Source organism: Tinamus guttatus, unplaced genomic scaffold, assembly GCF_059628265.1.
Source record: "Tinamus guttatus ecotype Peru unplaced genomic scaffold, ASM5962826v1 Tinamus_guttatus_pri_ptg000058l, whole genome shotgun sequence".
Lineage (NCBI taxonomy): Eukaryota > Metazoa > Chordata > Aves > Tinamiformes > Tinamidae > Tinamus > Tinamus guttatus.
The window spans coordinates 4,403,105-4,426,279 of NW_028288592.1; the positions used below are offsets into that span (position 1 = coordinate 4,403,105).

Below are 23,175 nucleotides of genomic sequence, written 5' to 3' on the forward strand. Positions count from 1 at the left end.
GGGGCTGTCCCCTTGTTCCCATCACTCACACACACACACACACACACACACACACACACTAGAGCAACAGAAAAACTAAGGCTGCTGCAAATTAGCACCACACCAATTACAAACAACCTAGGTATGTAAGAGCACCAGGTTTTTATTCTTTCATCACTCAATTTACAATTATCCATAGTATAAGACAGTTGTTAAACTACTGAAGTTAATGTAAACAATGACCATTTGTGCAATACGTGCGAGCCAACACACTGAGTAAAACTAGAGTAACAAGCTCAAATGATTCCACAATAATTTGTACAGTAGATTTCCTGTAGACAATTACATAAACTTAATAAAAATATGCAAGTCTTCCTAAAATAAATAATTCCAATTTCAACTTTCTACAATCTATCTGGAGACTGTAAAAGTGGAGACAGAGTTTATGGGGGAGGAGAAGGGTCTTGCTTCTCACTCACCCGTTTGTGAGGTAACCCTCCCTTGCCATTAAGCAGAGGCTCATGAAGGGTGCAAATAAATGTTTTAGTGATTGCTTTATTTGAAACCATCTGGAAAACCTTCAATCATCCAACTTAGCACTACAAAGAATCAGAAGGCTTAATTAAAAAATAAAACTGTATTTTCAGCACTCATATGACACAGAGCAGCTCAGAGTTGGGTCATAATGGGGACTAGCCTGCAGATACATCTGCCCCTTTACACTTGCAGGTATTAGTATTCAAAATTCTTGCTGGCAAAAAATTAATCCTTTGCACATTTGGGAAGTTTATCATTATATTGATCAGGTCTTAAGCAAATTACCACGGGTAACAAAAGGAACAAGGTGACAAATAACTTGAACTCTCTGACAAGAAATTGTCTTGCCTTTGAACCACAAACCTTATAAGCTAAAGCTAAGAGTATTTTGGATGCCCTGTCCAACTCGTTCATTCTTTCAGAAGTATAAGTTTCTTCTCTACCCAAACTGGTTTGCAACATTAATTCTCTAACTTTACCTGTGTAGTTCCAGGTTTTAGTAGGCACAGTATCAAGATCAAATGTAGATGATTCATGAGGACATTAGGTTTAATTATCAATCCCTGGATTACTCAAACACATATTACAGAAATATTGATTAAAATGGCTTGGAAGTAATATAATCCCTCAGGTTTGTTGGTTAAAATTAAATGATTTTTTTCTCCAATGTTAGAACTAAGACTAAAAGACACTATATTGATGGTGTTTCCCAGGTTAGTGAGGTTTCCTGTTCCCAAAGCCATTACTGCTGAGAGGTATTGATGAAAATTTTTGAAGAACTGTTCTATTCATACAATATTTGCACACAAGTCTCTGTTCTGATATTGCTTTTTAATGCCACAAAATTCTGTTCATACTTTCATATTTCACACTTCTCTTGAAGTTTCTATAAAATGCTGTCAGTTGCCTCCAAATGTGGATGTGACTGATTCTGCTCCAGGCTTAATGCACAAGAGCTGCTCGCCAGCCCTGCTCAAATCACTTGGATCCTGGCACTTCTGTGGGCTGTTGAATAGAATAGGAGACAGAATTTCCATCCAGTATCCTGGGATTGGAGATCCTTGCTGTGAAAAAAGAGGAAGACCATTTCAACAAGAGCAATTAGCAGAATGGACTTTTCTTACTGATTAATCCAGCAAAGCTTACTTCAGAGACGTGCAAATGTGTAATTGGGAAATTTTAATATTTTCCTTCTCTATTTCCTTCCACTGTGACTTAGGGGGGCTAGAAAACAAATGCTTTTCATTTGATCCTTCTCTGGAGATCTTCCAAACCCACCTGGCTGCGACCCTGTGCCACGTGCTGTAGGTGTCCCAGCTGGTGCAGGAGTTGGACCAAATCATCTCTAGAGGTCCCTTAACCATTCTGTGATTGTTTTCCCATTCCCCTCTAAATCTGAAAGGTTCTTTTGAGCAGATACAACCATATTTTAAACCAACCTGATTTGATTAGGAGTTTGGGGCTTCCAGACCCCCTCACTCCATGACTTCTGCTCATTGAGAGTTTTGTTGAAGCTATCAGTATCTTCTTTATCTATTTAACTGGCATTGAAAACCTTTTTTTGTAATTGATTAGCTAGAAACACTAACAATTTCTGTAAAAGCATTAATAGTAATATTAGGACTTTGATGCTAGAGTGAAATAAAAAAATATATATATGTAACTGTTTACTTAATAGAGGAAAGGCCACACACTTTCCCTAATGCTGCACTGTGTCTCTGGCTGTGCTTTTGTGAACCAAAGCATCCATTCAGTGACAAGTGTTCAGAGATGGTTACATCAGCTCCTAGACAAGTTACAAATGACCAGATCCAGTGTTTTTCTCTTGAAGCTGAAGTTACAGCCAAACTTTTAAAACAATATATTTTAAAATGAGGTGTCTCCTCAAAGAATTTGTCTAATCACATAAGAAATGGTGAGAGAAAAAAAATACAATTTCTTTATGCTGAGCAAGTCTAGCCACTTTGTTTTCAAAATGGATCACTTAGTGATATCACTAACAAATATCAATAAATAAGGTTAATGCAACCTGCAACCAAAAAAAAAAAAAAACCCCTGAGTTATAAATTCCCCGAATACGTGTCAGGCAACTCATCATACCTGTACTAAGAAAGGAAAAGAACATGAGCAATCCAGGTAACCAAGATAAAATACAACATGCAACTATTATACAGCACAACACAATTGAAGTTCCCAGTCACAAAACTACGTACCATTTCTGTGAAATCCCTGTATTTGATTCTCACTGTTATGTTGCCAGGTAGAAATGTTGCAAGTTGCATTTTGACCGAACACTATATTATGCTTTTTTGCATTATGGAAACAGGATTGCTTCTCTGGAGATTTTGCTCTCAGCAACTGATTGTCCTTATGGTTTAAAGCAGAACACTCCTAGGTTGATAAGGAGAAGCTTGTTTAACACTGTTTTCATAGAAGTATCTCAAATAGAGATAAGATAGATAGATCTCAATAGAACAAGAGCCAAACCTAAGATCTGCAAATTTTGATTCGCAGTTAGTCTAAGCCTCACTCTCCACTGCAAAATAAGAAAAGAAATGAAGGGCGTTTTTTTTCTCCCTGAATTTTTTAAACACACAAATATTTTTAGCACACGTATGCTCTGAATGAGCCAAAGTAGATACTTCTGGCTAGCAAAATACAGATTTTTCTTGGTATTCACTGCGAGTTCCTGTTGTGAGAGTTGCAAGAAGCACTAAATACCTCATCCATATTGTAAAGTTGATCTTAATCAGGATGTAACAATTGAAAGACCAACATCAGCTGAAGAGAACAGGCCAAAGATGACACATCAACACTGTATTCTAAAGATTCAGAAGTGTGGAAAGTTGCATAGCATTGGGGAGCCTCTAGGGCAGGTCTGGTACAAGGGGTTGGACTCTGATGGATGCACTCACCTATGGACCCTAGGTCCAACACCACATATATCTGTTTCAGGAGACATTATGTATTTTCAGTCAGAAGTTATTAAAAAAATGTATGGACCTATTCTTCCTGTAAGGGCAGAACTATCCTAACCAAATTCCTAGGCAGAGTCAAATTTTGATGTTATCAATCTATGAGACATCTTCAATCCACTCTCTACCATGAAGCACCTTTGCACAGGATGATGGTAGGAGGGAAGTGGTTATTAACATCCCAAGATACAAAAATGAAATCAGTACTGAAGGGGTTTGTTGTTCTTGTCTCAATCTTTCTATAATCTGGCAACAGAAAAACAACAGAAGCAAAAATAAGGGCAGCTACCATGCATCAAAAGGCATAAGCAACTTCACAACTTACTCTTCATGTGCTTTCCTCGGTTACCCCTGAAGCTGCCTTTGTCACTGTCATACAACATATTTACTTTGTAGGCCATTTTCTATTTGTCCTGCATTTATTCCTTGTTTTCTGCATAAGGCCTGAAATGCAACTGAATAAATGTGTGTACAGCTCTTCTTTGGCCTGATAGTTTATCTCAAACCTCTCCAAATGGAAGAAAATAAGGGCACAGAAGCTGTAGATGGTAAAGGTACCACTTTTGTTTCATAGTGCAACTCCTACCTTCATCCTGAGAAGCTGAGATTTATTCTGAAACACATGTGTATTCACATCATTTTCTCTGCAACTGTTCTCAGCCCCAGCAATATCCATCATGCTGCTTCCACCTGTCTGTGTATTATAGCCACTGTCCACCTAAAAGCAAGAATCAGAGCTTTAAAACACATAGGAACTCATTGCTAATAAAGTCTTCAAATTCCATAGGTGAAAAGATATGCGTTTCATTAACACAATTTAACCACGCAAACCAACTAGTTGTATCTGGTGGTAGCAAAAAGTAGTTCGGATTAAGTCCAATCTAGCACTGCATGTAGTAGCACAGAAATCATTTACTATGATTGCTATGCCAATCCCACTGGGGCAAGGAAAGGCTGCCAAGAGCGCCAACATGCAGCCAGCGTGCCCCGCGGAGCAGGAGGGACGGGGCAACGACGGCTGGGAGGGCTGAGCGCGCCAGCGTGGCGGGCGAGGAGCCAGCGCGGCCGTCCTGGTCCTACCTGGAGGCTGCTGCTGTCGGCGGGCAGGGCGCTGCTCTCGGCGAGGGGCGACACGCACATGCGGGAGCTGTCCATGCTGAAGGCGCCGCCCGCCGCCAGGCCGCTCGCGGGCGCGCTGCCGCCGCCGCCGGCCGCCCCCTCGGCCCACGCGCCCGCCGCCTCCTCGGCCACGTCCCCGGGGCCGCCCGCGCCCGGCAGCGCCGGCAGCCGCTGCTCGCGCGCGTCCGGGCGCTCCGCCGCGATGGACACGGTCGCAACCACCACGTGGGCTCCGCGAGCGAAGGCGTCGCCGTCGGGGCGGCGCAGGCTCGTGCCGTCAGCCGCTTCCGGGAAGCGGGATTCTCCTGGATACAGGTTTTCCTTGTCGGCCTCCTCCTCGCCGTGGCTTTCTACGGCGAACGGGATTCTGATGAGAGAGGCCTGATACTGGCCAGGTCCTCGGCACGCTCCAAGCCTCATGGGAGAACAATTCTTAATCGGAGAACAGCCATCGATGTAAGGACTTCTGGTACTTGGGGGTGTCATTCTCTTTGAAGCAGAGGGAATGTCTGGAGAACAGAACGTAAATTTTCTTTGGTCTGCTCATAGGAAAAAAACAAAAAGAGATGTATTCAATTAGATATTAGATATAGGGCTTTCAGAATTCTGAAGTGCTCCAGCAGCTACAGGTCTTTAGAATAATCAAAGCCAGTACACAGTATTGCATTGCCTCCCAGCTCCAAAGATGTCTTAAAAAACACACCACATTTAGCCTATCAAAGGCAAGTTCTAATCTTACTTTTGCTACCAGATTTGTTTCCTATGACTTCATTTGCTGTGTCAAAGGCATTTTCAAATAGCAGTATCCCTCTGTTCTTGCAGAACCACCAAACAGATGCAGGCTGGTTCTGTGGTGCTTTTCAGCATGAGCATATATATGCCATACATATTCACTAATTTTTGAGTAGCCATAAAGTTTCCAAGAAAACTGAGCAAATAGGAGAACACCTACTCAGTCTCTATGAGCAGTTGTATTGAAATACCACAGGGTTCATCAGAACAAAATCTTTACTTTACTTTAGATGGGACTACACCAGAAGTGTGACCCACTGAGGATTTGACATCTCGCTTTAAAACTCTCCAGACCAGGATTCATCATTTCTATTTTGTTCATTCTTACGAGATCTCAATTCCTTTTCAAAAAGCTTGTACACTTAATTGTTTCAAATAAGTATGATTTTGCTGCTAACCAGTAAGTGCAGCATACAGAACAAGCCTGCTGGTTTGCCAGAGCCCCTACCTTGCCTCTGAACAGTGTAAAAAAGGGTACCAGTGATGAGTTAAACCACACTTTATCAAAGTCAGCACAGACTAATCTAGAAAGAAAAATGCACAAACATTTAAGCCATACCTGACATGGGTGTCTTTCTTATATGGAAAGCAATTGGCGAGAAGGTAGGAGAACCATTATGTGCAGGGGAGCCCTCTGGAAATGTGGGGCTGGTTATGCTTCCCAGGCTGTAAGCCCGTGCTCCTCCTTGAATAGGGCTGGAGGAAAACTGACCCTTCATAAAAATAAATAAAAAAATCTGCTGTAATCTATAAACATATAATCTTAGATTAACATATAAACATTTTCTTGATTAAAATGCTTAATATGGCAATACCAAGAATAGCTAGCCATGGACAATACCATTAGTTTAAATACTCCAGCTGCAATTTTTCCTTGCGCTTTACAACTCAGCATAGGAAAGACCAATCCACATATGTAACTGTCACATGATATCAAATAAAACTATATTTTCTACTGTATTTTTAAAACCTATGAGCAGTGTAATCAATTAATTCATATTCTCTGGTCAGTGGAAAGAAAAGAGTGCATCCAGCACTTTATCTACTTATATTGCCCCTTCCCTCCGCAGGGGACAAGCTCAGGTATCCTTAAAGCGTGAACGCCCAAAGTGCTAAGAATTCCAACCATCGCCAGCAATTCCACATCTACAAAACATCGGAGTTCAGCACTCCCACATAAGGACTAGAAAGACACGGAGATACTTGTCCTGTATTTCCATGCCCTTCAGAGAGGCATGCTCTGTTATCCAGAGCCACTTCTTCCATCACAAGAGAGTCTACAAACTATAGGGGGAAACAATTATATTGGTTGTTTCCTGTCAGCTGTTATTGTACATAGTAACTCATGGATTTAAATGGGTGTTTTGATATACACATTTTATGAAGAAACAATCTTCTACACATTCTCAGCAACTCTAAATGTATATAGAAAATTGTAAAAAAAAATGGATTCCAGATGATTTAAGATGCATTGTGAATCACTTCCCATTTTCAGCACAGCACACGTAGCAGCAGCACAACATAATAATCTGGTGTGTGACAAATAGAGAACCAATGACATATGCATGTACGGTGCTTTTTTCCATTCAAGACATTTTCCATTCGCATAACTGTTCTCAAATTGGAATTTGAGGAAACTTGAATATACTGCCTATTCTCACATCAAGCAGTTGTAACTTACTAAGGCCATGGCAAGCCATTCCATGAGGCCTACTGGAACACAGAATTGGTTCAACAAGCCTGACATCAGTGCTGCTCTTGTGCCTGCTAAGTCAACCAAGCCTGTCCTGCCCTCCATCCCCCAAAAAGGCTACTTACTGAACCGGACGTTTCCAGAGGGCTTCTGCACCGGACTGGAGATATATCTATTGAACAGAGCACCCCAAGGGGCTGGATACCGCACGGGCTTTGCAGAGAAGGGGACAAGCACTCAGATACATTTCCATTCTCCTCTAAAAACAGCTTTCTTCTGAGTGAAGAGCTGCTCAGATTTTCCTGAGACTGATCTGCAAATTCGTCAGTTCTAAAATATTCACCTAAAAGTGTTGGGAGAGGAAAAAGGTTGTTTCCAAGTGAGATGAGAAAGTGAGAGCCCTGCTCTCTTCTACAGTGAGTGAGTGCTGAATCTGAGGCCAAAGGAAGGGTCAAGAAGAACTAATTCTTGCATACAGTTAACCATTTAAAATTAAAAAAACAGTAGCTTTTGCTACATTCAATATTGGAAAGGACAGAAAATATTATAAAACAAAAAACTAATACATTTCCCCAGAAAAAAAAATATCTGAACATTTCTCCTGACCACAGACATTATAACAAATATCAAGCAGTTCAAGTATGGCAGCACTTAACAGGGCTGTAACAAACTTCCTAGTAGTTTGTAGTTTGCTGTCAAACTGCAGTTCTGAAAGTGGAAAAGTATTTTTATGGTCCGAGTACATGCCAACATCCTCTCCATTCCTCACTACATTTTGACATGGATTGAATAGGAATGATCTAACACAGCCTTTTTTTCCCCCCAAAAAATGACATTGGCAAAAAGATACCAGATAAATAGGGATGGTAAAAAAATCTAACATCACTTTTATTATGTGATGCTGACCTGTAATCAAAATTTAAGCATTCCTGATTTAAATTAGCAATAAAGAATAGCTAAAGAGTAGCTACAGAGTAGCAGTTTTTTCCTCTCTAAAGAGGGTAGAAAGGGAAAATCCTCCCTGAACAGTGTAATTTTGCAAACAAAAATAAACCAAATGAAAATTTCAGTAAGAACAAGCAACTTTTTTTGATGCCCTTTTAACATATTCCTGTTATTCAGCTACAGTGTAGCTTACTAGCACCACTAGCCAAGCTGAAAGAAATATTTCACATGTTACTACTTAAAAAATAAATACTTTTCTTGTTTGGAAGTATTTCCTAGAAAGACAGGTTGTCACTTTGACATGGATTATGTTAAAAACTGCTATTTATAAAGCAACTATCCTGCTTTATAAAGCTGAGACATTTTGTGCTACAAAGCACCTTTGGCCAATGGCTGCCTCTATAGTTGTATCATTCATAGAGCAAACAGAAGATAAAATTGTAATGAATTCTACCTTCCAGATAGTGTATGAGTTACTGCTTTCCTAGTGCCATTTTACAGCACATTTTGATCTTCTTGCAAAAGGTCTATTTTAGATAGCTCAGCCTACGTACATAGACAATGACTCTCCCCTCATATGTACTTGAGGAAACCACATATCCAGCTGTGCAGTGCCCATCATCCCTCATCCCTTCCCCAAATAACATAAATAAAAATTATAATAATAATAAAAAAAACATGACAATGTCAATGTAGAAACTAAACAGACTTCTGGCATTAATTTTCCAGCTACAGACCTGACCCGAATAATATGTTGTGTCTGCTTACGGAAACCATTAGTACACATAGCTCTATGTACATCCCTGGCTGAGAAGTCTGCTTTTCACTAGAAGCACTGCTCCAGGGTCAGCATTAATCCCAACTAAACCTGCTGAAAATATTTATTACCAAATGAAACTTCAAAGCAGGATGTGCTTTGAGCCAGGGGCTGGACAAGAGGTCCCTTTAATTTAAGTTACCCTATGAATTCTCCTTGGCTACCCTGTTTACAGAGAACACAGATGTCTTTTCCATTGCTGGGTGTGTGTTGCCACTGTTATTTCTGGAATGGGAACACTTCTGGCACCTTTGAAAATCTATAGAATAGCTGTGAACATCTGAAAAAGTTCCTAGACTCCCCATCTGCAGTGAGATGTATTTCTCTGTTGTTTGTAAATGGAATATAATAAAATTGCTTCAGAAAGGTTTTGGGTAAACAGAGACAGTCTCCCTAGAAAACGATATTTAAAATGGTTATTTTAAAAGCACAAGTGATCTCTTTGCAAGGTCTAGTTATCGCTTTCCAGGGACATATAATCAATCTCTTCTTAGCTTCAAGGTCATTATACTCAATATATTCACTCTTTCCTTTCTCTTCATTATAAAGGCTCTGAAATGGGGTCAGAAGTTTTGATTCCTGTATATCTGAAATTATTAGAATTATTTACAACAGTTCTAAGTCAACACTGTATCCATGGATCAGTGGATAAAAGACACTGGGTGAAATTTATAGATGGGAATTCAGAATAATAGAAAACAATGAACCTTTCACTAAGCAGGCACTCACAAATAAGTGAAAATATTTTATCCAATTTACAAAATGCAACAAGCAACTCTAAGCTAGGCACCCACTTCATATATTACTTCTATCCTAAATCCAACAAGGTCCTACTTCTGCCTGTCATGCTCTAATATTGAAGTTCATTGCTTTCTTTGAGAATTTCATATTGATTAGTACATACTTACTAGCATTTTTCCAAAATTGTATCCTTACTTTGAGTGTTAAAAAGGATTTATGTTATTAAGCAAGACAAGACTCTTTCAGGTCTTCCACATACTTTGTGGTTAAGGTGACAAATTATTTTCTCTATTCTAATAGATTTCTACTACATGAACAAAGTTATTAATCCATGAATTTATAAACTACTCATTGATGACAACATTCATTTAGGCCAAAAATCAAATCAGTAAACATGGTTCCAGTTTCCTGTTTGTTTTAATTTGGTTCACTGAGTCAAGCCCAAGCTCCCAGTTTAACCAGCACTGTCAGGGTTGAAAATTTAAACCCTGAAATAGAAGCCAGCAATCAGAAAATTCTTCAGCTGCCCATGATATTATTCACATATTTGGACCATATGAGGTTTTTCCAGGGCTCTTGTCTGAGAAGGTGATAGCAATTCCTGCATGTAGCAGTTGCAATCAGACAGTTAATTTTGGAATTTGCCTTTCCCCATTCCTTCCCCCACTCTGCCAGGGCCTTTCCCCCCTGCAACCACCACCACCCAGCCTACAGCAACCACCAAAGCTTAACTTAAAGGCATGGAAATAAAGGACAGCTTTGCTCAAGGTAAGGCTAAGCTATGAACTCCGCCAGCAACAATCTGCAAGCACAACAGCTCTAAGTTAGCAGTTAATTTATTAAGAAAAAAAAAAAAAAAACTCCCCTTTTGCTTATTAACTTTTTTTTGCATTCGTAGTACTTAATTTCTCTTGCACTCCACATTTTTTTGCCTTTATGTTGTCTCAATTTATTGATATCAATTTTAAGCCAATTATGCAATGCCAAAAGCAGTAACTCTCCATTTAGAACACACACACACACTCGAACTATGATTCACATATAACGTTTCCAATATTTTACTAGAACTTTCACTTCTAACAAAAGGCAACAATAAAACAATCTTTCTATTTATAATAATGAAATTTAGACAGCATAAGACATACCTAGTATTTTCTCTAGATTAAAATCCACAGGCAAAGACAATACTGTCTGACAAGCAGCTGCAAAGAATAAAAGCAACACAATTAGCTTATATTGACATTTTAGTAAAGCCACAGAACCAAAAATTCACTTTTAAAATGCACTGCAATTGAGCTACTTAAAAGTTACAGTTGCAATAAAGAACAGATTAAATTAGGGTTGGGATTCTGATCTGGCAACACTTGATGCAAGCTGCTCAGTTTTACAGATAAAAAGGGTTGCAACAGACCATCCCCTAGAGAGAGATTCTTAACTGAAGAGTGAGGCTTCTGAGGATACAAGTGTTTCAAAACGAACTGGGAGAAAGATCAGAATATCTTAGAGGAAAAAAATATATTTAAGTAAAACAAGCATGAAGTCTTAAGATTTCAGCTATTTATTTGGGGGAGAAAAAGATTCTCTAAACAGGTTTTGTTTGTTTGGGTTTTTTTTTTTCTCCTCCTTCTCTAAATGGTAATTTGCCCATAAACCTAAATAATGCTCATATTCATTATTTTTCATTTCTGAAAAATGCATATGTTGAGTTGGAAGTGGGGGGAAGCAGTCTGCTGTCTACAGAGACCTTTGCTCTTTACTTCTAAAGAAGATGGGAAAAATAGTAGACTAATATTACCACAAGGAATACTAGGAGAAAACATTTCTACAGAAAATTAAATATCTTCTTGGAACAAAATACCACAAAGCACACAGAGATATTTGCCTTCAAAGAAAACCTCAAGTTTCAGAGATTGCTTTTAACCAACCATTGCTTTTTCCAGGTTGCAAAGGTAGCTGCCTTCCAATTGGAGAAATGTTATTTAGATCTATGCCTGTAAAACAGATAAACTTGAATTGAAGCATGCACTGCATATAGAGTTTTGAAATGTAACAGTGGTAAATCAGAATAAAGTAATACAGAAAGGTTACAGTTATAGGTGATTAAGAGTTGCAGCATCTTTTTATTGAAAAAGGTTTAGTGAAGTAGCACCGGTTCTTCCCAATTCTACACGGTCTGCTTTGACCTCTCTATAAAAAGAGATCTAAAATGCACCCAGTTTGTCTCTAGCTAAAATGCATTTCCAGAAAATCATGCAGTCTTGACTTAAAGACAAGATGAAGAAACTACCACTCCATCTCCTTTTTATACAGTTAAAGAACTAGCCCATTTTAGTACAGGGCTACAAAAAAAAAATCCAGCTCTAGCATCGTGTTCTGTTTTTTTTTCCTTTAGAAGAACTTATTAAATTTGAACATTTAGAAAAGCAAAATTTTAAACGAAACGCTGTCAAAAAGTTTTCTAATTACTTTATATGATCATTCACATTGAAACTTATCTTTGATTTATCCACAAATTTTATCCTGTTGATACAAAGTGTTAAGTTTTAAGTCTCTTTCCAGTACTCCAGAAATCTGAGTACTTATTTAAGAATTTTCTATCAAACAAGCACTTAGAGAATAGCTAGAAACCCATCAGCTGTGTCATCTTTTATCACTCTTCTCAAAATTTAGATTGAGATTGAAAAATTCTGCTTCATTATTTTTAAAACACTAGAGAATTCAAGGTTAAAAAAAAACCACTTACATTTAGTTGAATTAAACTGAGAAACTTGTTTCCCTTCATGTTCAGTCCAAGGAGAAGGAACTATGAGTCTTTTAGTAAAAAACTGGAGTAGAATAGAAAGAATCTGTATTAGCATTAAATAAAATTAAGCAAAAAGAAAAAAGGGACTCAAATTTAGATTGTTATCCTAAACAAGACAAACTTCAGTCATACCTTTTGTTATTTAGAGATTTAAGAACTCTTCTATCTCAAATATACATATATACACACACACGTGTGTGTGTGTGTATAAAAAAGAAAGCTATCACTTGCACCAAAAACACACTTAAGTATTTCAAGTTATTAAGGAGGAATAACTTGCTTTGCAAAGTATCTCCATGTGGTGGGTCATATACCACACCTAAGAACTTAAAAGCTTGCAGAGTGAGAGTTATAGAGCAGTTTCAATTAGCTTGTCCATAATTACTTGACCATAAAATTGAACTTTGTCCTTAAAGTTCTGTCGATATAATTATTGCACACTAATTTAGCATAATTCTTTTCAAACCTTCAGTTTGCCAAATTGTTGTGTTTGACAATTGAGCTGTTTTGAAGAAGTGTTAAGAGAGTCACTGCAGCAACAAAAAAACATGGACTACCAAGGCAATATTTGGTGATATAATTGGTAGATCTGGCTAGAGCTTTTAGCAGTGTAGCAGTGAAATAGTTATGAGTCCTGGCACCTACACTCGATTTTTTTCCTTTTTTTTTTTTTTGGAATCAAAACCACTTCAGCTAACACATCCGGAAGCAGCAACCAGAAGTTAAGGAGATGAACATTATTACCCAGCTTTAAAAAACTCATGGCAAATCCTGTTTTCGCACTAAAAGCTTAAAATATCCAGCTAATAAAGGCATAACTTATCCATCAGAGACGCGGTTTCAGGATGTTCAGCTACAAATTTTATTAATTTATGCTTCATAAAGAAATACCATTTTTAAAAGCAGCTTTAAAACAACAAAATATCTTAGCTGCAAGCCATCTACACAACATCTTTATATAAATATAAAAACTTTGTTTATATGCACAAAAACATATACCAGCATGTTATAATATGAACTGGTTAATAAAACACTGAGGAAAACTTGCTTTTCAAAGCCCTATTGTTTAAGTTGAAATTGAAGTAATATGAAGGATTTCTAGAGTGAATATTTGAAACCATCAAATGCCTCTATCTTCAAATGCTTTTCAGTCTCTCCTAAACAAGTGGTTGGTAATAGATAAAAGTTAAAATTAACAAGAATGTGAGGTGGTATCCTCCATGACAAAATTCTTGTCTGCATCTAAACAGATGTTGGAACAAACAAACAAAAATCAGAAAGATTGATTTATTTTCAAGGGTGTGACAAAAAAGAGAATGTAAACCACATAACACCAAGAGGCATATGAAAAGACATAGAGAGCAAGGGAGAGCATGGATCCCAACTATAACTGCAATGGATGAGGATGTCAAATTCTTTTTTTGCTTGCCAGTAAAATACAATACCACTAAAAATAGTCCTGAATTTTGAAATTCTGTAATAACAACAAAAAAAATCCATGTTTAATGTAAGTGCCTAATGCAGGTCAACATTTGATTGTATAAAAAAGTATTACCTCCTCAATGGCTTTTTGTCTTCTGTCTTCCATCTCCTTATCAATTCTAAGGAAAGCAAATGAAAAAAATGAGTTATCTAAACCATCACACACACAAAAAAAGTAAAGTACATCCATATCTACTACAGATTAATTGAAATATAATATATGAAAATATACTAAATTATAATAAGCCTTATAGTACAAAGTTATACATATAAAATACTGTTGTAAATTGACAAATACACAAGCACTGAGAGAATTAAAGTAGAATTCAGGAAAAAAAAATGCGGATGTTGTACCAAAAGAATCAAGCCACAAAGTAAGCAAACCACAGTGCAGATTCTTTAAAAAAAAAATGATAGAGAGAAGCATAACATTCGGCTTTACACTTGATTTCTACCAGTATAAGCTAAATAAAATGAGGAAAGTTTATGGACGAGGTTGACATGTTTGCAAAATTCATTTCCATTGTCAGCAATAAAGCATGCCAGAAAGTTTTCCTAATTATTTATAAATAGTAAAAAACACTGCACATTGCTCTGATGCCTATTTCAAGGAAATGTTAGTACTGCCCAGAACTCAGTCTCCATTTGAGGCATTCAAGATTATGCATGGGTACCCCATGACCTTTCACATCGGACTGCACTCAAACCTTTCTTCCTTTTCTTTTTTTTTTTTTTCTCCTTTTTTAAATTAACAGAGAATTAAGAGCTTGAAACACTTATAGTCTTCTTTTGTTTACAGTGGTTCCTTGTAAATGTTTAAGGAAAATAATATGTTACCAAGCATTAGCAAAATACACTATATAGCTTGCACAACAGCAGGCACAGGCTTCAGCAAGTCAGTTATTTTATCAGGAACTTTGATCACCATAGGCTGTATTCGTGATGTTTTTATTTCCACAAAAACCGTAGTATTTAAGAGAGAAAAAATGTAATTTGCATAATGTAATTTGCAATTTTATACATATATATACATACACTTAAATGTGTATGACCTGTAACTAAGAAATAACTAAGTATCAAACCACATTAGCCTATATCTACACTGAAAGAAGCAAAAACAGCCACAGCAAATCTAATCATACACAAATTAGCCTCTTTCATATCACATAAGCAGCACAGTGAGTATGAAATGATGGGGCAGACAAAGGGCCCACTAGCACAATGAATGTTCATATATACTAGCCATGCTGCTGATCACCATTTAATGCAAATGGCTTAGGTAAGAAATCTAAATTTGCTTGTATGAGTTCATCAGTGCAACTGCCTAAACATACAAAGCTTTGTAACCTATAAGAAGCTTTAGCATCACAAACCAACTAACTGCTAGAGGACAGCCAGGTAATCCACACAAACATTACAAAAAATATTATGACATTAAAATATGGTGATCCACAGATACGACTGAGGACACTTACATTCTTCTCATACCTCCACTCTAGCAAGAAATTCTTATCTCCTCTTATACATCTTTACGTTCAAAAGAAGAGACAATGACTCAAACAAATGGTTATTAAAATAAGCATATTCAGCAGATTCTTCTTCACATACAGAACTGAAAGTGTAGGCACATATTGGATAAAGGAGTGTTTTATAATTCTGTTACTGTGGTTCTCCATTCCATGGTATGTAATTCTCAGATATGGACTTGCACAAAGAGATGTATGGGAATAGTTGCCTTCCTCTACCCTCACTCCCACACCATTCTGCAATGTTGTCATGTACCACTATCCTGAGACACAAGCTCAATATGCCTGGCCTGTTTTAATCACTCAGTTACTTTCCCTACAGAAGTTATATTCTTAGAAGGACATTCCCAGAAACACTACCCTTCTGCAGGAGTCCCAGAGACCACGGAACTGCTTTTCACAGCTCTCAATACAGGAAGATATTCTGAGAAGACAAGAAGCAGGAGAGGCAGCAGGAGAGGTAATAGGTATTGACAAGGCATTTTTCTTGCTTCCACCAACTTCTATACCCAGCCTATTTTCAAACTTCAAAGGGGATCTGAGGATTTAACATCAGAAAAAAAAAAAAAAAGAGACTAAAACAGAGGCAGCCTCACCTAAACATTAAAAAAAAAAATCAAAAAAAGAAACAAGTCAATAAGAGGTCTTTCATGTTGTATGAAACGTCAATAAAACAAAAGACTAGTACTACAGCACTCAAGTTTGCTAACTGCATAAAGACAGGTGGTAGTTACCTAGTGTGACTCAAATACATTGCTTGGCGTCGAACATCTTCCGAATCAATCTCCACAGGATTTATTAGAGCTAGCTGATCAATGGACCACCTAAATTTTCCTGGTGTCTAAAAAAAGAAATGGATATCTTAACGCTTTCCTGTCCAAAAAGATAAAAAAAATAAAACCACATGGCACAAATCTCTTTGGAATAATGCAACCATAGCTTCCATATTTTTTTCCAAAGATAATCATACAAATCTCAATCTGTTGAAATGACCTACTTAATAAAATAAAAATGAGCTATTCAATTAGGCCTCCTGTTCAGGGTAGGAGTATTAAAATGATTTACAAGATTATAAGATGGAGGACTAGAGCTGATATTTACAAACTGAGGTGCACTTTTTTTTTTTTTTCCTCAATTTGTTGCAGGCATAGGCATATCCACTTTGGGGCAATGCAAAATGCCTAACTCGGAACAAAAGTCAATTCAGACTTGGAAATAAAGTTGCTTCACCTCTTTGCTTAATATCAAAACCTAGAAAATACTGGTCATACATAACTTTGAAAAACAGTATTTTATCTTCCAAACATGTCCTTAGCCTATTTTACACAGCATTGCCTTTCCTGCTTATCAAATAGTAAAAATGAAGACTAAAGAACAGATAAAGAAAAAAAAAAAAAACAGCATTATCAGTAAGTTAGAAGACTGAATGATAGCCTTAATGTTAAAAAAAAAAAAAAAACCTCTAGTATTAAAAGAAACATACTATTGCAATCATACTAGTGCCGTGGCTTTTTTTTTTAATGCCACCAAAACTTTTTGGTGGAAGTCTGTGAAAAAAAAAAAAATGAACAAACATAGCTTTTCAATGCATTTCAAGTTATTAGCATGGTATGTGTACAGTCACAGAGCTGAAGACTAGCTCTTACTGATGAGGATTTTGTTGACTTAAAGACTGAAGGGCTGGAGACGATCTGTTCCTGGAGGGTGTAATAATCGCTTGGGCTCTCAAAGGGGTTGAGGATGGTGACTCGTCCCGGGGTTTCCGGCGTTATCTGCATTTTTGTTTCTTTCATGTCCCCCATAACACAGAGCTGCTCCTGGAAGGGAGAAAAGAAGCAGTTACAAATCTGACTTCAGAGCAAGAAAACTGAGGGGGGGAGGGGTAGGGGAAGAGAAAAAAATGACCAGTAATAAAACCGAAATCAGTTTTAGTTGATTGCTACTGAACTGTGAGAAGCTGACAAGCGAGGCTAAAACGGAAAAAAATATATAAATATAGAAACAATGTAATTTTAAAAGCCATACAGAGGAACCCCTTCCCCGCTTCCACCCCGGATCGCGGAGGGGAGCGGGAGGTCCCGAAACCGCGGGGGAGGGAGCTCAGAGCGCCTCGGAGCCCGGCACAAGGCGGCGGGCGCCGCCACCTGCCCGCAACGGCCACGGCCACGGGACCTGCGGCTGGAAAAAGGAAAGATGAAACGGGAAGGGGGCGTCTCGCCGCCGCCCAACCCCGGTGCGGGTGAGGCGGAGGGAGGCGAGGTCGCGGTGCCCGGTGCCCGGCGCTCGGTACCCGGTGCCGCTGCCGCTATTGCCGCCGCTCGCGCTCTCCTCACATCGAAGCTGCGCGCGGCCGCCCCTCGCGGGAGGCCCTTTAACTACCCCCGCCCCTTCGGCCCCGCCGCCCAATGGCGGCGCGCGGCCGCGCCCGCCAGGCCAATGGCAGCGCTCCGCCCGGCTCTCGAACCAACCAATCAACGCGGGGGATCCGCTCGGCGAATTCGAACGAGCGCCCCGCCCCCTCCCCCGGCCCGTCCGGCCGCGGCGGCGACGAGGGCGGTTGGAAGGGTCACGTGCGGCGCGGAGGGGGCGGGGCCTGGACCGGAAGCGGCGAAGGGGCCGTTAGAGCATTTTGGGAGAGGGGGCGTCATTTTCCGCTTCCGGCGGGGATGCGGTGCCATGGCGAGCAACGCCGCCAGCCTCAACGCCGTGCGGGAGACCATGGACGGTGCGTGCCTGGGGCGGCCCCCGCGCGGCTGCGGCGCTGCCGCCTGCACCGCCCCTGGGAGGGGCCGTGGGGCCGTTATCTGCCCGTTAACGGAAGCGGCTGCCTCCTCCGTGAGGAGGTTTAGGGCATGCAAACGGTGCTTCTCCTTTCACTTCGTGAAACGCATTAAGCACCATCGTAGCGTTCTGGGACCTCGCGAGGGTGTTTTTACCTGCTAGGCGTTTTATCAGGCACATTTTTTTTTCTTAGAAAATATATTCTCTATTTCTCTGCTTGTCCCATGGTATAATTAGTAAGAGCTATAGTATCTGTCTCTGTGCATCTTTTTGAATTGAGGGGAGGAGATTGTGGGGAAGGGAACAGAAAAACCTCCCCTTATGGGTTGTGTGTGGCAGCCTCTGACCTGATCTTAACCCTAATGTTGTGTTTCTGTGAGACATGATGGCTAACTGATTTTTGTTTGTTTGTTTGTTTGTTTTCCCTCAGAAATGCAAATTATATGCAGTGGGGGGAAAATCACACAGGTCTAAAGGGAGAGTGTCTTTATGCCCTTGTATTAAGCAGTGAGATCAATATGCAGCGCTTAAAGCTTTGCTGTGAAAGGTTTTGAGGGCAGGCAGGGTTGTGGAGTAGCTTCTGAAGCAAAGAGGTTGACTCTCCTGGGTGAAGAGCAAAATGGTCCTTGGAACAGTGAGGGATTATGCAGAGATCTGTAAGATTCAGCTGATAATCAGTTGTTAGTGTCTCTTCCAGCCCTACTGTGGGGTATGAAAGCCGGGAGGTGGCATGTGCAGGTTGCGCTTCTTAATGAATCATAAAACTGGAATTCTTTGGAACAGATGCTGAAAAATTACATGTGCTTTAGGTTGGGCAGAAAGTTTATGAGCAAGAAATCCTCTGAGAGTTGTTACAAAGACTCTAGAAATGCTTTCAGGAGAGCATGAATGTTTAGGGAAGGTGTTCGAGGGAGGTATCATTTAAAAAATCTCTTGTTATCCAGTTATGACTACTGTTCCATAAAGATTTCTCAGCAAAGACCTCTGAGTTGTGTACTGGTGTGAAAACACAGCTCAGCTTCTGAGCTACCAGCTCATGTTCCTGCTACTGGAGCCAAGGAAGGACTAGCTGCTTTACTGATGTTCAGGAAGATGAGACTGTTCAGTGACACTGAAGAGGTTTATTTGTGAAGGATGATGTTAGTGAAGTTTCCTGCCTGTGCTTTGTACCTGCCCTTTCTCTGCTTCTGCGGGGATATTTTAGGTGATAGTGACAGCGTGCAGAACTGGAGACAAAATAAGATGTGCAAGGTTACTGGCCTTTAGATCTGGGAGCCCAGGCTTCCTGTGTAGCATGTACACTTTATTTAGGGTGGACATTCCCAACTTAATCTCCTTCTGAGGTCAAGTGTTTCAGGAGGAAAATTATTTTCAGTTTCTTTAAGCATAGGTTATATCTGATATTTAAATATGTACTTTAAGGGAGTTTCAAAAATAACCATGGTTGAACTCCTACTGCACTCAATTGGAAAATCAACCCTTAAATTATCTTGAGGATCTTTATGCTGCTCAAAAGTCTATAAGAAAAGTATATAAGAAAGAGCATACAGTGGAAGCAAGTGTATTAAAAAAGAAAAGTTCTTTTATAATGTAAGCAGTTAAATATGTAAAATGCTTAATCATCTGGAATGTTAGATATAAATATCTAGCTGTTATCTGCAGGTTGTCAAAAGCTCAGATTTTTTCCTCAAGGAAACTGATATGCTGCCAAAGGTGCTGCTTCAACATCTAAAGATATTTCCTATTGGAAGCTAATGTTTACGCAGTATATTCCTAGTAAATTTTGTAATAAAACTTTGTCTGTTCTTTAGCACTTAATGTTCAGTGTTATTTTATTACAAATTCAATAGATTCTTGCTTAGGACAGTATGATGCGGACAGGTGCATGTGTAATATTTGTAAAGGTAGGGTTTCAAGCCATCCTGGGGAGAAGGTTTCAAGCCAGTGTGTTTCAAGCCATCCTGGGGAGAAAGAAGCTTTGTGTAATGTCCCTTACTGTGTTTGGTTTGACAAATGGCTTTCATGTCTTAAATGCGCGTGTTTCTTAATCCAAACTACTTCTGGGGGGCATTATCATACTTATTTAGTGGAAGTCAGAGGCTTTTTCCATAGCACTTGCTATGATATTATAGTTTACTTTTGCTCATTGTTAGTGTTAGAGGTAAAGCACGTATTGAAGGAGAAGAGCAAGAAAGTTCCTGATGTTCTTTTAGGTTTAAGAATGGTCGTTCAGTCCAGTTACGTAGTACTCTGAGCGAGTATCCAGAGTTCAAAAGCACATACTACATAGAAGGTAGACTGTAAAGCATTGTTGTCAAGCCCTTTGTTGAATTTTTCACTTTTTTTGAGAGAGAGACTTAAAAGAAAAAATCAAGGATTAAGCTCTGAACCACACAACTGTGATATTTACTTCAGAAGCTGTGGTGTCCAGCTTACACTGTGAAGCTGCTCGTAAATGTTTCTTCTTGGGAGTTAAACTGCAAAGGCTTTCTGCTAATTGCCTTAATCAGATTCCACTCTAGAAGTTAGATGTTGGTGAATAGGACTTTTGAGCATTTAAGCTTTAAGGTCTGTAGGGATTAAACTGTGTTTCTGCTTTTTGTGTCACAGTTCTGTTTGAGATTTCAAGATTGTTAAACACTGGCTTGGATATGGAGACCTTGTCCATTTGTGTACGGCTTTGTGAACAGGGGATAAATCCAGAAGCATTATCATCTGTTATTAAAGAACTGCGTAAGGCTACAGAAGCTCTAAAGGTAATTCTGTTGTTTAACAGTCTTCTGCATAAAACTTGCTTTCAAAAAAAAAAGTCAGATCTGTGTTCAATTTGCTACACTTCGACATGTAGGATCTAAGATTTCTTTTTAAAACAACAAAATGAACTGTTATCCTTAAGGGCAATTAATATGATTGAACATAACATGATGTAAGAAAAGTATACTTTTTAAAAATAAATCTAAGCTCTTGTTTATACGTATTTTATGTTAATGTACATGCTTAAAGGTGTCCATATGCCCGTTTAACTCTGTGAACGTAAGTAAATGTGAGAGCTATTTTGTTTCTTCCTCTTTCCTAGTTTCTCACTCGCATTGCTCTCCATTGCCTGTTTGTCTCATAATTGGCTAAAAATTTACATTTGTCTGTCTACAACATTGTTAATGTACCTGGTTGGGGGTTTAGAGTAACACCATTACAGAAATACTGACTGCCAACTGTGAGGGAGTAAATGGCAGTTATGCAGTGTGGTTAATGTCATTCTTTTCTAAAAAAATGGTGTAAATTTATCTGTGAATGGGAGTACTGTTTGTTATTGATTGCATGAAGAATTAAACTCCGAAGAGAATAAAGTACTTTTTGAGTACTTTTCGAATGCATTAGAGCAAAACATCCAAGATGCAGGATATTCAGATACGATATACACAAAATTTAACACGGGCAAAACAGGTAATGTGTGTGTTAGTAAAGGCTAATGGGAGTTAGCAACTGTATATTTAAAACATACAGAAATATTCATTGCGAAACAATAGAGCACATCTTACAAAATTATAAATAGGTATTAGACTTTAAGTACTCTAGGTCAAATAGCTGTAAGGAAAGACTCTGTGTGCTATTTTATCTACATGGTGTCTACTTTTTATGGCTTGTTTGCAATAAATAGTGTTTCTGTTTCTAGGCTGCTGAAAATATGACAAGCTGACAAGAGAGATTTCTTCTTGAGATGAATGTTAAACTGTAGAATTAACAGAGGATTTGAAGATGATATTCAAGAAGAGTTGGAAGATTTTCTATTCAGAAATACAAAATGAAGTTGTATGTGTGAAGGTTTCAGAATGTTTCTGTAATCTTCTTGAAAAGGATGATGTACAGAATAATTTTATTGTAAAATTTTAATAAGATAAACCTGCCAGTAATCTCATTACACTTTATTACTTGGTGTTTCTGTGAACCATGTGTAAATATAGTGCTAATGTTTTTCTTCCACATCCAGTATTTTTAAACTATGTAAAATACTGCATGCTCACTGAGCTTACTAGTGTATAGCCACAGACATAGTTATAATGAGTAGCGCTTGTTAATGCATCCTTTAGAAGTGCTAATATATCCCAGTTTTATCTTTTGCATTGATGTGAAACTACATATACAGCTTTAGCTTTTCTTTATGGACAAGATACAAATGAAGACCCTCCTTGCTTGATTTTAATTAGAGTGTGAGAAATAATGCAGTGACTTAAGTCTCCATTTGAAAACAAGAAATAAAGCACTTTTGATAATGAAGATAATGAATTCTCCTTTAAATTTACACTGTTGAGAAAAGTACTTTTAACTTGGATCGGAAAGAAGACTCAGTACAAGCTGAGATGTGTCGTAAATGTGGGTTCTAGAGTACACAGTATTTTTAAAACTACTTGGTTTATACTTGTGTTCTGCATACTAAAAATACTGAAATATAGCCTAAAATATTAAGGCTGTATTAAGTCAGAGCACACATGAGAGCAGTCACATCTGGTTGACGAGATCTCAGTCATATGATATAGGAAGACGCACTCATTCAGCAGTAAGAATCGTTGCTGATAGTAAGTGGTTTTAGTATATACAGTAGACTGTTTATCATGTTGCCATGCAGGGCAATATCCTTGCATCTGAAAATTTGACTTTTTAATAAGAGCTATTTTCTTATATTTTCTCTCAACTGTTGTTCAAAAAAAATTTTTTTTTGTTGATATCAGTATCTTCATGGGTAACCAGTAAGTGTAGTATGTTAATGGGATCCAAAGTAACCTCTGAGATTAAAGGGTGGAGCGCGAATGGAAATGAACATGGAATATTAGTTAAGCCAAAACTTTTTTTTATTAAAGGAGAAGAAAAAAAGGAGGTTTGTACTCTTGAGTTTACATTTTATGAACTCTAGGGAGGTCACAGCTCCACAAAAGCTGATTAAGCAGGCCAAATACTTCATATTGCTGGCAAAGAGATTAGAAAAATAT

At 38.6% G+C, this 23,175-nt stretch overlaps 2 protein-coding genes across 2 annotated transcripts; one reads left to right on the forward strand and one right to left on the reverse strand.

Moving 5' to 3' along the window:
- Positions 1 to 1,210: 1,210 nt before the first annotated feature.
- BORA (BORA aurora kinase A activator) lies at positions 1,211 to 17,224 on the reverse strand. Its single transcript, XM_088540304.1, has 12 exons — positions 17,056 to 17,224; positions 16,144 to 16,250; positions 13,957 to 14,002; positions 12,342 to 12,423; positions 11,524 to 11,589; positions 10,744 to 10,800; positions 7,221 to 7,438; positions 5,962 to 6,115; positions 4,572 to 5,149; positions 4,078 to 4,209; positions 2,730 to 2,907; positions 1,211 to 1,580 (listed from the first exon to the last, which is right to left on the reverse strand). The coding sequence occupies exons 1-12, from the start codon at positions 17,209 to 17,211 to the stop codon at positions 1,495 to 1,497; spliced, it is 1,860 nt and encodes a 619-aa protein (XP_088396430.1). The 5' UTR covers positions 17,212 to 17,224; the 3' UTR covers positions 1,211 to 1,494.
- Positions 17,225 to 18,021: 797 nt separating this feature from the next.
- MZT1 (mitotic spindle organizing protein 1) lies at positions 18,022 to 22,429 on the forward strand. The gene is made up of 3 exons (XM_010219832.2): positions 18,022 to 18,134; positions 20,801 to 20,946; positions 21,864 to 22,429. The coding sequence occupies exons 1-3, from the start codon at positions 18,086 to 18,088 to the stop codon at positions 21,885 to 21,887; spliced, it is 219 nt and encodes a 72-aa protein (XP_010218134.1). The 5' UTR covers positions 18,022 to 18,085; the 3' UTR covers positions 21,888 to 22,429.
- Positions 22,430 to 23,175: the final 746 nt, after the last annotated feature.

Coding starts and splice junctions, on each gene's coding strand:
- MZT1 (XM_010219832.2), top strand. CDS start 18,086: ATGGCGAGCAACGCCGCCAGCCTCAACGCCGTGCGGGAGACCATGGAC. Junction 18,135..20,800: donor CGTGCGGGAGACCATGGACG/GTGCGTGCCTGG, acceptor TTTGTGTCACAG/TTCTGTTTGAGATTTCAAGA. Junction 20,947..21,863: donor AGGCTACAGAAGCTCTAAAG/GTAATTCTGTTG, acceptor TTCTGTTTCTAG/GCTGCTGAAAATATGACAAG.
- BORA (XM_088540304.1), bottom strand. CDS start 17,211: ATGGGGGACATGAAAGAAACAAAAATGCAGATAACGCCGGAAACCCCG. Junction 11,590..12,341: donor TCAGTTTAATTCAACTAAAT/GTAAGTGGTTTT, acceptor TCTGTTTTACAG/GCATAGATCTAAATAACATT. Junction 10,801..11,523: donor GCAACCTGGAAAAAGCAATG/GTTGGTTAAAAG, acceptor TATTCTTTGCAG/CTGCTTGTCAGACAGTATTG.